Source organism: Astatotilapia calliptera, chromosome 15 (assembly GCF_900246225.1).
Source record: "Astatotilapia calliptera chromosome 15, fAstCal1.2, whole genome shotgun sequence".
In the NCBI taxonomy this organism is placed as follows: domain Eukaryota; kingdom Metazoa; phylum Chordata; class Actinopteri; order Cichliformes; family Cichlidae; genus Astatotilapia; species Astatotilapia calliptera.
Genome location: NC_039316.1, coordinates 19,014,035 through 19,027,726, shown reverse-complemented (window position 1 = coordinate 19,027,726; position 13,692 = coordinate 19,014,035). Strand labels below are relative to the sequence as shown.

Genomic DNA, 13,692 nt, shown 5'->3' with positions numbered 1-13,692 from the left:
TTTGAGTTAATCTCTGACCTTGAAAACAGCAGGAGAAAAAGTCTGGGCGTAGTATTTTAGACCTGAAGTGTTTTAAAAAGCCCTCTTTCCCCTTTTACACATGCAGGCTGTTTGCTACAGTGAAGCAGCCTGACCTTGCCATCACCATGTACAAGAAGAACCGGATGTTTGACGATGTCATTCGTTTGGTAGCCAAACATCACCCTGACCTGCTGACTGAGACCCATGTCCACCTAGCCAAGGTACACACCACACTGCAGTGACAATCTAACGACAGTGTTTTTACTCCTAGAGTTAAGCCCTACAGATTTAACATGTTACAATCAAATAAATCTAACTGTGACCCGAACCGAGCCTGAGTTCGGGTGATGGGCATGCTAACTGTGTAAAACAACTCTCTTCACACATATTTGCAAATTGCCTCATGCATCTATAGATTTGCAAATGGATGCATGCTAAAACCTTTGTTTTGTACCAGACTGTAAACATGCTTATTTCCTCTTTAAGCTTTTCGAGCCAGCTTCAAGTGGCTGCTAGAGGAACTACAATGTTGGTATTCTTCTATATGAGCATCCACCTTTGTCACCATATGAATAAATGACAGAAATAAGGAATAGTTTAATAAGATAACATAAAATAATGTTGAACAGACTGAATAATATGAGCACACTAAATAGAAATGAATCAAATAAAAGTAGTAAATAAAGTAAACAAAAATCTTTGTTTATGTAATAAAACAGTCAAATAAAATAAAATAATGCAACAGAATAACTAAATACAGTCACATAAACACTGTCTATAAACCTTGCTTATTTAAAATACTGGGTGAAGTGGTAGCTTTACTTCTAGCTGCTCTCAGTTACTCCAACAGTTAGAGCACAGAAACTAAAAGCTGCCTTTTTTCTGCTTATTGTACTGGTTCATACACTGAAAGTACCAGAGCACTAATGCAGGACTTTAAGACAGGTATAATTTGTTCTCTCTTTCCGTGCTATGAAAGATAAATAGGATTAAACTGCAGTGACAGTGTTTATACTGTAAAGCAAAGTTTTTTTTGTGGCAGTTCATCTGCTTATTTTTCTTGTTTAATTACTTGGAGATGAGGAACATAACTCCAAGAATGTGAGCAACAAAAACAATGTCTTCAGATCCTTCCTGCTCATCTGAAACCAGTTTAAAAGTGAGAGAAGGGTTGCGTTTTGGTTCATGTCATTACTTCACAGCTCAGCATTTACGCAGGCACGACTGGTTGGGGCTTCTCATCAGAAGAGCTCTCACGGGCTCAGAAACTGCTGCAGTTCTAGAGCCGTGTGAGGTTTTTATTGGGAGGTCTGTGTCTGAGACCACTCTCTGTTTCTAATGTTTGTAGCTGTCCAGCTGTCTTGGGAGAAATGCCTTGCAGCAGTTTAAACTCAAACAATAATTTATTCAACATTTTCCTGAATTGTGAAGTTCAACAGATCACTGTACAGACAAATTTTAAAGTCTTTTAATCATGTCCCGACATAATCGCTTTCAAACTGAGTCTCTGAGCTCTAGATTTCTTTTTCATTACTGAATCTGTTCATTTTTGGGACCAATTTTCTAACTTTTTTTTTCACAGTGTCGCAAACTTTGGGGCATTAATTCTTCCTCTACATTCTATTCTAGCTCTAATTCAACGACCCTTAATGGGCTGTGTGGTTTGGTTGAGCCTGCCGGTATGTGATACATAAGTTATGGTAAGTGACGGTGATGATAAATGTGCTGTTTGCAGGAGCTGGAGGCTGAATCGAGGTTCTCGGAGGCGGAATACCACTTCATGGAGGCTGAAGAGTGGAAGGCTGCGGTCCACATGTACAGTGTCAATGATATGTGGGAGGATGCGTACAGGGTACAAACGCCACATTTGTTTTGTTTTGTTCACTTGTGTTTAATCTCATTACATTTATAAGATATGGCAGAGAGCAGTAAAGTCTAGAACCTCGTCCCACGCAGCAAATGTTTACACCTCACACTCTGCTTATATCAGCTGTTATCTGTTGTTGTAATTGTTTTAGGTTAAAGCATATACTGTAGATTGCATATATTATAATGTTTATTCCTGATGCTAAATGCAGAATAGGACGGCTTGACTTGTTGTTACTGGGTTTCATGTCCACAGCATTGTTACAGGTGTGTGGCTCTCTGTTTATTGCTGTAGTTTCGTTGGGAATGCACCACAGCTTTATAGCTTCTTTCAAATGTTTCTCCCCGGGATTATGTGTTGTAAGGGGGTTAGGGAGCCACAGGAGTGAAGGCCTGGTGTAATGATTTTTTTTAATGTGTTTGTGTGTTCGTCAGGTGGCAAAAAGCCACGGAGGTGCTGATGCGCAGAAGCAGGTGGCCTACCTGTGGGCCCGGAGTCTGGGAGGAGAGGCAGCTGTTAAGCTGCTAAACAAGTTTGGCCTGCTGGAGTACGCCATCAAGTCTGCTTCAAATAAATCGTGAGCATTATCACAACACAAAGACCCAAATAATTATCTAAGTTCAATTTACTCACATACTGAGTTTCATTTTATTTGCTTAAAATATGATAAACCTTTTGCAGAGCTTTAAAACAAGTTTGACACTCATTCAGAATCTTTTATCTGTTGTACTGTCTGAAAGGAAATCCTAACGGTAAAACGTGATCAATTGTTTCCTTCCTAAAAAGGAAATGAGCAAGGTCACTTAGTAACCATCTTATAAAGTTATTTGTGCTTTTAATTCCCAGACCGTGTATAAATTAATGGGGAGAAAGCTATATATTTGACTTTTGTGGTCACAGGGACAAAACGTGCATGTATCCTCAGTCAAATCCACATTTCTAATTACTTACTATGATATCAATTAGAGGTTTACACATGCATACACACTTATCTCATAGATTTCTACTAAAAATCCTTTGAGTGCCAGATCTCTTATATGTGACATAAACAGAGACTGTCCTCATGTTCTCTCCAGCTCATTTGACTTTGCCTTTGACTTGGCCCGCCTTGCATGTAAGGAGAAGATTCCTGAGATCCACCTCAAGCATGCACTGTACCTGGAAGATGAGGTAAATCCATCACAGTTTTACCACACAGTCAGTTTTCTGCTCTTTCTATACACTTTCAAAAAAGTTGCTACAACTACCCACATGAAGACTTTTCAGTTTTCCTCCTACAAAACTGCTTCATGCCAAATTTATTCTCTGTCTTCTTTATTCAACCAGACCAAGCACATCAATATGTGATTTTTTTTTTCTTTTTATTGCCCAGCATAGTCAGCTCATATGAGAATAACAATAAACCTGCTGCTGCTGTTTCTGTGAACTAACTCACTGAGTTATTGTTCGTAATTTCTGTTACTGAGAATCTTGAACTCACTGCATGCTGCACACATTAAGTCGTGTTAATCCTGAATTTTTTCATGGTTTCATCTTACAGGGGAAGTTCACTGAAGCCGAGGCAGAGTTCATCAAAGCAGGAAAACCCAAAGAAGCTGTGTTGATGTGAGTACTGGAGGTGATGATGTTGTGCTCACACTTTGAGCCCATCATTACTGCCAGCTGATCAGCATCAGTGAGGAGCAGATTTATATCAGTTTCAGGCTCAGTTTGAAGCTTAATGTTTAAGGACAATTTTGGTTAATATAATTATTGGAATACTTCAATTTTTAAACTTTCTCATGTCATTAAAAAAAGTCCAAATGTGCTTAGTTTCACTAATCACATATCTCTTTTAAGGGGTTCTTTCTTCCATAATTGAACTAAACAACCAAGCCTCATCAAAATCATTTGATAAGTTGGTAATACTTTAAATTACGCTACATATATTAACCATTAATTAGCTCTTAATTAAATGTCTGATAAGGGTATAATAGGACCATGCAGCCCAAGTCATTAGTAAGTGGTTTGCAATGACTAATAAAGAGTAAACAGGCTACTAATAAGCATGTTTATAGCAAGATAATTAAAGCCTAATCTAAAGTGTTAGCAGAAAGTTAACTGAGGAAACAGCCTGCATAGCAATCAGCAGTAGAAATACTAATTATGTATAGCTTTCTAAAAGTAGACATAGTGAAGTTACACCACAGCCAGCCACACAGCACTGCGCAGCAATGATTCTTGTACGCACATGCTTAAGTCATTTTAGGTAATATTCAAATTGGGGAGTGTGTGAGTATTCATGAATGATGGAGAGTAACCCATGATCAGTGACAACCCCAATGCTAACACTAATGTTAACACTAACCCTGGGCAAAGAAAATATCGTCTTTGTTTTTAATTTCTCTTTCAAGGATAGCAGGCATGGAAGAAGGAGAATAGTGATTCTAACAGACACATCAAAAATAATGAACTTTTTTCATTTTTTCCCCCAAGATATAGGATTGGGGTAGGGTTATGACTTCGTCGTCAGAGAGGTAAAAGCAGTTTTAACGGTTCACAAAAGTATGTTGCCAAAAGTGCCATTACTTCCCTAAGCCACTGAAAGCAGATATGTCTTGAAATTAATGTCCAGCCCCCCAGATAGCCACAGCTTTAAGTAAGTAAATTTCTATGAACCTGAAGTTATTCAAAGTCCCCTTTCTGGTACTTGATGAAAAACATTTAAAAAATCGTTTCCGTTAATCTTAAAACAGATTATTTTTGGATTTTATTTCCTGTGTGTATTTGTGTGTGAACTGTTCCAGGTATGTCCACAACCAGGACTGGGCCAATGCACAGCAGGTGGCTGAGGGCCACGATCCAGAGAGCCTGTCTGAGGTTCTGGTTGGCCAAGCCAAGTTCTGCTTTAAAGAGAATGATTTCAAGAAGGCTGAGGCCTTCCTGCTCCAAGCACAGAGACCTGAACTAGCTGTTAAATACTACAAGGTAACTCCACCTCAAATTTATTTATAAAGCACATTTTTAAAAAAAAACACTACCCAAAGTTCTGTGCAAAAGATAGAGTGGATAAAAAGACAAGGGAATAGAAATAAATAAAGAAATAAGAAAAAAATAGATATTAGTGGGTGATAAACAGAATCATGGCCGAAAACAGCACAGGAAATACAAAGACCAATGACACACTCAAATGTCAGTGAGTAAAAAGTCTAGTTTTAAAGGATCAAATGGAGGGAGCAGATTTGAATGTGAGGGAAAAGTTGTTCCACAGTTTGCTGGCAAACACACAGAAGGCCCAGTCTCCTCTGAGGTTAAATCTAGCGCTAGGGACAGTCAGAAGCATTCCAATCACCTGACTGGAGGGACATGGGAGATTAATAGGGGTGTAAGAGGTCATAGATGTATTAAGGAGACAAACCATGAATGGCTTGTATACAAACAGGAGTATCTTGAAACTGATTCCGACCCTCACTGGCATCCAGTGGAGAGATGCTAAAACATGTGTAATATGACCTCTCTTTTAGGCTACGTTCACACTGCAGGCGAAAGCGCATCAAATCCGATTTTTTTTGACCCTATGCGACCCATATCCGATCATGCTATGACAGTGTGAACGGCGCAAATCCGATATTTTCAAATCCCATCTGGGTCACTTTCGTATGTGGTACTGAATCCGATACATATCCGATGTTTTAGAAAGCGACTGCTGTTTGAACGGTCATGTCGCATTAAATCCGTCTTTTACGTCACCGACACAAGACTGAAGCCAATTATCAGCGCCAGAGAAGACATCGCGAACGCTTCCTGGCCATCCAGTGTAGATGTCAGTGAAACTGTTGGGAAGACAACGTAAACATTTTATTTGTACTGTATAATCTGCAGATTCTGACAGAAATCTGCAGCTATCCTTTGAAGCACCGCTCCTCTAAAACAGCAATAAGGATCATTATTAGGTTATTTACATTATTATGTAAATAACAAAATAACTTAAAGCAAAAATTGGGAAACGTGAAGTCCGAAGTCTTTATATTAAGGGCCATCAGTCAAACAATACTGTTGCTCTGGGTCTAAACAGAGCGCGTTGTGTGTGACATCTTCTTTTGCGCATGCGGGCCGCTTTGAGCGTTCACACTAGAGCGCGTTTGCTGACGCATTTTATTTGTAGTGTGAACGAGCAGACAAAAAAATCGGATTTGATCAAAAAATCGGAATTGAGCATTAAGACCTGCAGTGTGAACGTAGCCTAAGATACCTGTGGACAGCCTACCAGCACCAGACAACAGAAAATGCGAGCATGAACACAATTTTGCAATCTCTCACAGAAAGGAAAACCTAACTTTTGAAATGGAACAGAAATGAAAAAAGCTGTTTTAACCACTGAGTTAATTTGCTTGTTAAACCTAAAGCCAGAGTCATATATCACACTAAGAGTTTTGGCCTAAGGGTTTACATAAGTGGACAGATTTCCAAGTTGATCAGAAAAACTTACAAAGGAATTGGCAGAGCCAAAACAGAAAATTTCTGTTTTGTCCTCATTCAGTTGAAGGAAGTTTTGTGCCATCCAGTTCTTAATGTCCACAAGGCATTTGATGATGCTATTCAGCCTGGACTTGTTGGCATTGAGGGGGAGATATAATTCCATGTTGTCAGCTTAGGAGCAAAAAATTATATTATGTTTACTGATTATTTGACCCCAAGTAAGCATGTGTAGAGAGAATGGGACGGGACCTAAAATGGAGCCCTGAGGTACCCCACAGGAAATTGTTACTGTTGAAGAAGAATAGTTTCCAGTAATGTAGGAGAAGATCTATTTTTTTAGGTATAAGGTGAACCAGTGTAGTCAATCTGCCGCTGATACAGAAAAAAGACAAGAAAGTATTTGTAGAATTTTTTGCAATTTAGTGAAAAATGTCTAAAGTTGCAGGATTCCTTTTTCATTTTTCAGATGTTGACAATCTGCCTGATAGTCAGTTATTTAATTGATTTCGTGTCTGTTTTAAATTCAGGATGCAGACATGTGGAGTGATGCCATACGTATCTGTAAAGAGTATATCCCCAATAAACTCTCCATGCTCCAAGAGGAGTATGAGAGGGAGGCCTCCAAGAAAGGACTCAGGTGAGATTAAGCCCATAAAATAAGTAACCACTGACCTTCATTTCTTGTGGTGTTCAAATATTTTAGGTCTAACATGGCAGAGTAAAAGATGAAGCACAGTCCTACTAAAGAAAACCCAAATCCGTCACTGAAGCTATATCTAGTTACAACATTTGAAGTCAAAAGCCTTTCAACTTGACTCGTGATTATTTGTGGGACATTTTTTAACATATTTTGAACATTACCAGAAATGCATCTATGCACAACGAATCAGTTTGATGCTTTTTTCCTCATTTTTTTAAAAAACACCTCACGTGTACTCCCAAATTTCAACTCCCGATGAGGAACAGCTCATTAGACAGCAAACCAGCAGAATGCAGCTCATACCCTCCTCCCATCGTTTCTCCCGCTTTAATGACTTGTGGGAGGAAACATCAAAAGTTACCAATGGAAACGGATGAAAAAGAGGGTTTGAAGAGAGAAAACAATGAATTATTCTTGCAGACTTTACAGCTCAGGCTTCAGATAAGTGCAAAGCTTCTCATCTCCCACTGCATCCATCTGCAAAGCTGTGATGGAACTGCAGCTTGTAGAGGATGAACACAGTTCTAATCTCTAATTTCTAATGAAATGGAAGCTAATGACAAAGACCGATTATTAACAGGACAAGTAAATATATTAAGTGATTGAGATGAAAAGGCTGTGGATAATACGAAAATGTAGAGTACATTCCAGACAGAGAAAAACATGGATTCACTGAAGACTAACAGGGCAGAGGAGGGCAAAGGAACTAATACTGCACGATAGAGAGGGAAGAAAAGAAAATTAAAGAAAAAAAAACTAAACTTAATACTACAGAAAACTCATTACAGGAATGATAAAGAAATCCAAACAGGAACCAGACTCGGTCGTTTATCAAGCACTGAAACTTGCAATATACTGTAAAAAAAACAAAAACAACTAAAGATAAACCAAAACTCTGATATATTAACCCAAAAATCCAAAATTCTAAAACAACACAAAATGAACATTTATGTGTATAATTTATGCTCCATGAAGTTGAGGAATAAGGCACACACACATATAGAATGGGATATTGCTTTCCAGCATGTCCTGACTGAAGAAACCTCTATTCACGCCTTTAAGGCTGATTATTTGTGATGATATGTGTATGGCCCCGCCTGCACATATACCCCCTTCTCTCAGCCTCTTCTCTCAGTTCGATAGCCACTCTTCATCGAGCCAAGCTGCGCAGAGACAACCTTGTGTTGTAACTCGTTCCTCTCCTTCAGAGAACAAAAGTTATACACATAACTGTTCGTTCCCTTTCAGTCGATTCACATGGTACAACACATATAGTATGGGACATATATACACGCCCTGCAGAGTATCCATCAAACTGGAGTTGGACCACCACCACCTTAGTGTGTGGTAGACCCAGCTGAAAGGACAGTATGAGCCACCGAAGGGGCTGTAATGTACAAACGAGTGAACCGGAAAAAAAAAAAGTGTGCGGTGATGCCCAACTAGCTGCACAGACAAAGCATGAAGGTCACCCACTTACTTTGCAGAAGCCAAAGTGGAAAAACAATGCAGTTTTATATGAAATACATTTTATATCCACAGACTCAAGGGAGGCACAAATGGCCTCAAGCACCAAACACAAGTCCCATGAAAAGACACTGGACCGCCAGTATCTAGCATCTCCTGCAGGAATGTCAAAACATCCACAATAGAGCACTGGACTGGGGGAATGTGCCCGTCCTGGCACCATTGCTCAAAGGCTTGCCATTTGTACTCATAAAAGCCTCTACAGGACCACGCATGGGGGCAGACCCTTAGCTATCAAATTTGATCTCTCAGTAGGTAACCATAAAGGCACCATAGATCCGGGCAGATGAATCACTTCTCCTCTTGCCTGAGAGAGGAGGTCCCCACAGAGAAGAAGCTGCCAAGGACTTGCTGCTAGTAGACTGATTATCTCTGCATTCCACGACCTTGTTGGCCACCAGGGGGGCAACAAAAATCAGTGAGATGTGCTGCCGATGCACTCTATCAAGAACTGGAGATATCACTTCAACTGGGAAAATGCATAGAGGAGCACGTCTGGCCATTGGTGTGCTAGTGCATCTATGCCCACGGGTGAATCACTGTCGATTATGGAGAAGAACATGAGGTAGTGAGTGTTCACCCTGGAGGCAAAAAGATCTACTTGCCTCGCCAAATAGATCCCGTATCTGGGCCAATATCAAAGGGGTGCAACCTCCATTCCCTCACTGGAATGGAGAGAAGGTCTGGAGAGAAGGTCTGGCCCCAGGTTGAGATGGCCTGGAACATGGGTTGCTCTTAGAGACAGACATCAAACACTGCACCATAATAGCAGAGAGCGAGACCACTTTAACAGGGGAAGGGAGCGTTTCCCTCCTTGCCTGTTTATGTAAGAGACCACTGTTGAATTGTCCATCCTGACTAGGAAATGTTGGCCCCTCAGAACTGGACAAAAATGCCTGAGCTAAGAACACAGCTAGCAGCCTTACATCATTGTGAAGCTCTGTGTCCAGACCCCTCTCTCTGATGCGCCATCGGACAGAACTCCCCACCCTCTTAGGGAAGCATCTGTGGACACCACCTTGTAAAACGACACTCTCCCAATCCAAGATCCCTGGTGCAACAGCCCAGGCTCCCACCGGTAGCTAGCATGCAAGATGCGGTTACTGTTAACCTCCTCTGGAATTTTCTCCGCAAAGTCACCCATCGTTCCAGGGTGTGAAGAAGCACACAGACTTCAGGTCAGTCAGCGTTCTCCTAACTTGGACAATTCCCAGGCAAATGGGGCACGCGTCATTGCTGGTCACTATCATGCAAAGAGAAACTGCACCACTGAAGACAGTGGCAAACAGAAAATTTCAGTTTTGTTCTCTTTGGTTTGATATCCATACCAAAACGCAAAGCAAAGTGCTGCACAGGAAGATTTGAAATTAGCACTTCGTGGGCAGCCTACACACCAGCTGTGGAGTGAAGGCTAACACCAACAAGGCAGTTGGGTTAACTTATGCCAGCAGACAATGGAGCTAACTAGCAGTAGCTAGCTAGCCCAACCCAGTAGATATGCTCTTAGCGAGGTGAAGAGCGTTAGAACTGAGGGCTGATTGTGATGGCAGGGGGTATATGTGTAGACAGGGCCCTATACATGTTGTCTGAGGCCATCTGCCTTAAAGGTGTGAATAGAGATTTCTTCAGCCAGGACAAACAGGGGCGGGATATCCCATACTTTATGTGTTGTACGGAGTAAATCGACTGTAAGGGAACCCTAGCACTGACACAATTAACTGTCAATTTACCATTTAGTAATGGTGGTTATTATTATTATAGCATTAACTATTTTATGCCATGATTGTTATGAACTGGTAAAATAACATAGAAAATAAATAAAGCTATTGTGAAATGTTTAATATTTTTTTAATTAAAAAAAAAAGAGTTTATTGCCTGTTGGTTTCAGGGGTGTGGAGGGCTTCTTGGAGCAGGCGAGAGAGTGGGAGCAGTCGGGTGAATATTCCCGGGCCGTGGAGTATTACTTGAAGGTTAAGGATGACTCAAACACAGCGCTGATGGAAAAGTGTTGGATGAAGGTAAAAAGGAAAAACAACTGCATAGAACTGTTAATTCACATGATCATTAGTTCTTTTTAACAATATGAAATTAATAGTAAGTCTTTTACACGTGTAGTTGCTACTGAATAAAGAAGAGCTTTTAAGTCTGTTATGGGTTTATTAGAGAGGCAGGTTTGAAAAAAACGTTAGCCTTTAACCTAGGCATATTTAAAAAGATCTTACCCTGAATATAGATTAAAATGTCTTATAGAATTAAAAACATATATATACATTGTGAGGAGACCCTGGGGCAGATTCAGTACAAGCTGGAAACACTATCTCACGGCTAGCCTGGGAACGCCTTAGTGTTCCCCTGGAGAAGCTAGAGAAGGTGGCTAGAGAGAGGGAGGTCTGGGCTTCTCTACTTACGCTGCTGCCCCCGCGACCTGTCGCCAGATAAGCGGAAGAAAATCGATGGATGGATGGATGGATGTATTGTGCAATTTATTTCGGTTTTATCGGGGGGGGGAATCCCACTGCTGATGTAGAAGTCTCGAAAACTCACAAAAAAAACTACACAAATATGATAGACTAGACATAAGGGGTTAAGATAGTGAGTGGGAGGTTTAACCTTCTAGTACAACAGTCATCACAAGCTTTTGCAGTTAAATATTATTCACAAAATTTATTTTTACACCACAAACACTCAAAAAGGTCGAAACCATCTAAAGGATAAATGAATTATTTTCAGATCTTTGTCCTAGATGCATACAGAAACCTTATTCATATTTTGAAATGCCATAAATGAAAACATTACTGCAGCTCAGAATGTGAGAATCCCCTTTTCAGATAGATTAACAGTATTAACTCGATTTGTCAACCTGCCGAAAATATCTACTTACATTGTGTCAAATCTTAAAAGGCGGTCTGAATTAAAATAAATCACAATCTGTAGTAAGTTGACAGTTTGGCTTCAAGGCTGCGGCCGAGGGTTGAGGTCTCTGCAAAGGTCTGTCCACTCTTCATAGTTTTCTCTGTCTTCCTTTGAGCCGCTTTCCCTGGAGTGTTCGTTTTATCTTTGGCATCGCTGTACTGTTTGAACTTTCATGACATAAAACTACAGACAGTGATTTATAACCATTTCAAACAGTGTTTATTTCCCTAAAGAAGGAAATTATTCAGTAACTTATTCTCTGGTTCTGCAAAAATAATCCAGAAATAAAAGAAAACTTCCCACCATGACCTTTAATGGCCGTACTGTAGATCTTATATTTAGACAGCATCAGTAATTACTTTTCACTTTTACTTTAAGCTCTGTAGTGGGTGAAGGACAGAATAGATGTTTAATTGTAGTCAAGAGTACCACTAAAGGTGGAGGAGGGCGAAAGGTCACCATGTCACCAACATCAATAGGTGATTTCTGCTGTGAGTATGAAGATACGCAGCACATACTGCATGTTATTGATTAAAGTGCAGAGGTCAGATTATTTGAAATGGGAATGGTCAATCTCCGTGATTGTAAAGAAGCGGTCTTGAAGAGATCACAGAGATCAATAGGTAGTTTTTTTCCCCAAGTGAGTTTCATTAGGTCAGAAAATGCTGCATCTGCATTACAGATGAGTCAGGCGATACACTGATTTAAGTTTTGAATTTTTGATTCCTTCCTGTAGTGCGCTTCATAATGACCTTTATTCCAATTATCTGTTTTTTTAAGACACATTATATTTAATAGGTGAAAGTGAGTGCTATCAAACATGCCAAATGACTCACAGAAGTAGCTGATTCTAGTCTATTTAAATGTAGAAGTGCTAAATCAGAGATTACACAGATGTGGTTTAAAAGGGACACGTTTCCTGCTTTATGGTGTTTTGTTTCTTTTTAAATTAGATTACTGTGGACTCTCTGTTTAAACCTGTGAAAATGAAATGTGGACATTTATTTTGTGCTATTTATATAATATATTTATAAATTAACTAGTTAACTATGAATGAAAATAGATAGAAATACAAGGTACAGCCGTATTGGAAATATTGCATTAGAAGAATTAAAGACTTTTTCTTCAAGACACAAACAGCAAAGTCAGTTCATGTATCACCAACTATCCCCACAATCAGAATCAAATGGATTATATAATGATTACGGTGACATTATATTGCTTTTTGAGATAGTAAGTAAGTAAGTAAAATTTATTTATATAGCTCTTTTTAAGACGAAAACGCTGTTACAAAGTGCTTCACATGAAGACATGTCAAACAAACAATATAGCAACATAGAGGAAATATAAAAGCATATCAAACAAGCAATAGTACAATATAAATATAAAATAAAACAACATATTACGCATTAACATTACCCAAATGCCTGTCTAAACAGATGAGTTTTAAGCTGTCTGTGAAGGTTCTCAGTCATCCAGGTCATCGTAGTCAAAGGAGCTTGGAAAGAAAAGCGTCTGGACTTCTTTAAGTTGCTTGAAGACGTTTCACCTCTCATCCGAGAAGCTTCTTCAGTTCTAAGGTCAAATGGTGGAGAGTCCCAGATATAAACCTAGTGGGAGTATCCCCCCACAGAGGGACAAAAGGACCCCTGATGATCCTCTAATCGCCTGAGCCAAGGTGTGAAACTGGGTGTGGGTCCCAATCAGCCAGAGTTTCGGGTGTGTTCATTGTGAAACCTGGCCCCACCTTATCATGCGAATTCCTGAGATCAGATGGCCCAGGATGTGAGTGGGCGTTAAGGCGTCTGGGAAGGGAACTCAAAACTGGATTATAGATGGCAGAGAGTTGGTGTCGTAAACCCCCGCCTCTGTTCAAAGATGGTCGCTCACAGTGGACATAGATGGCTTCTTTCACTCCTCTTTCAAACCATCTGTCCTCTCTGTCCAAAATGTGAACATTGGCATCCTCGAAAGAGTGTCCTTTATCCTTAAGATGCAGATGGACTGCTGAGTCTTGTCCTGTGGAGGTGGCTCTTCTGTGTTGTGCCATGCGCTTGTGAAGTGGCACCTCGGTTGTGGAGACAATAGTCCTGAGTTTGGCAATATTTCTTAAGTGAAAAAAGCAGGAGCGGGTCACGGATTTAATATGAGATGACAGATCATGACAATTTTATATTATCATCATTGCAAAGATCTCTGTTAATAG

General features: G+C 40.0%; 1 protein-coding gene across 1 annotated transcript in view; it reads left to right on the top strand.

Annotated features, from left to right (window-relative positions):
- ift172 (intraflagellar transport 172) overlaps positions 1–13,692 on the top strand; it is a 65,550-nt gene that overhangs the window by 38,996 nt on the left and 12,862 nt on the right. The window contains exons 28-35 of the mRNA XM_026143517.1: positions 107–242; positions 1,757–1,873; positions 2,323–2,465; positions 2,965–3,058; positions 3,429–3,493; positions 4,675–4,855; positions 6,874–6,983; positions 10,462–10,591. Of these exons, the coding sequence (XP_025999302.1) occupies positions 107–242; positions 1,757–1,873; positions 2,323–2,465; positions 2,965–3,058; positions 3,429–3,493; positions 4,675–4,855; positions 6,874–6,983; positions 10,462–10,591 (976 nt within the window). The remainder of the gene's footprint in view (positions 1–106; positions 243–1,756; positions 1,874–2,322; positions 2,466–2,964; positions 3,059–3,428; positions 3,494–4,674; positions 4,856–6,873; positions 6,984–10,461; positions 10,592–13,692) is intronic.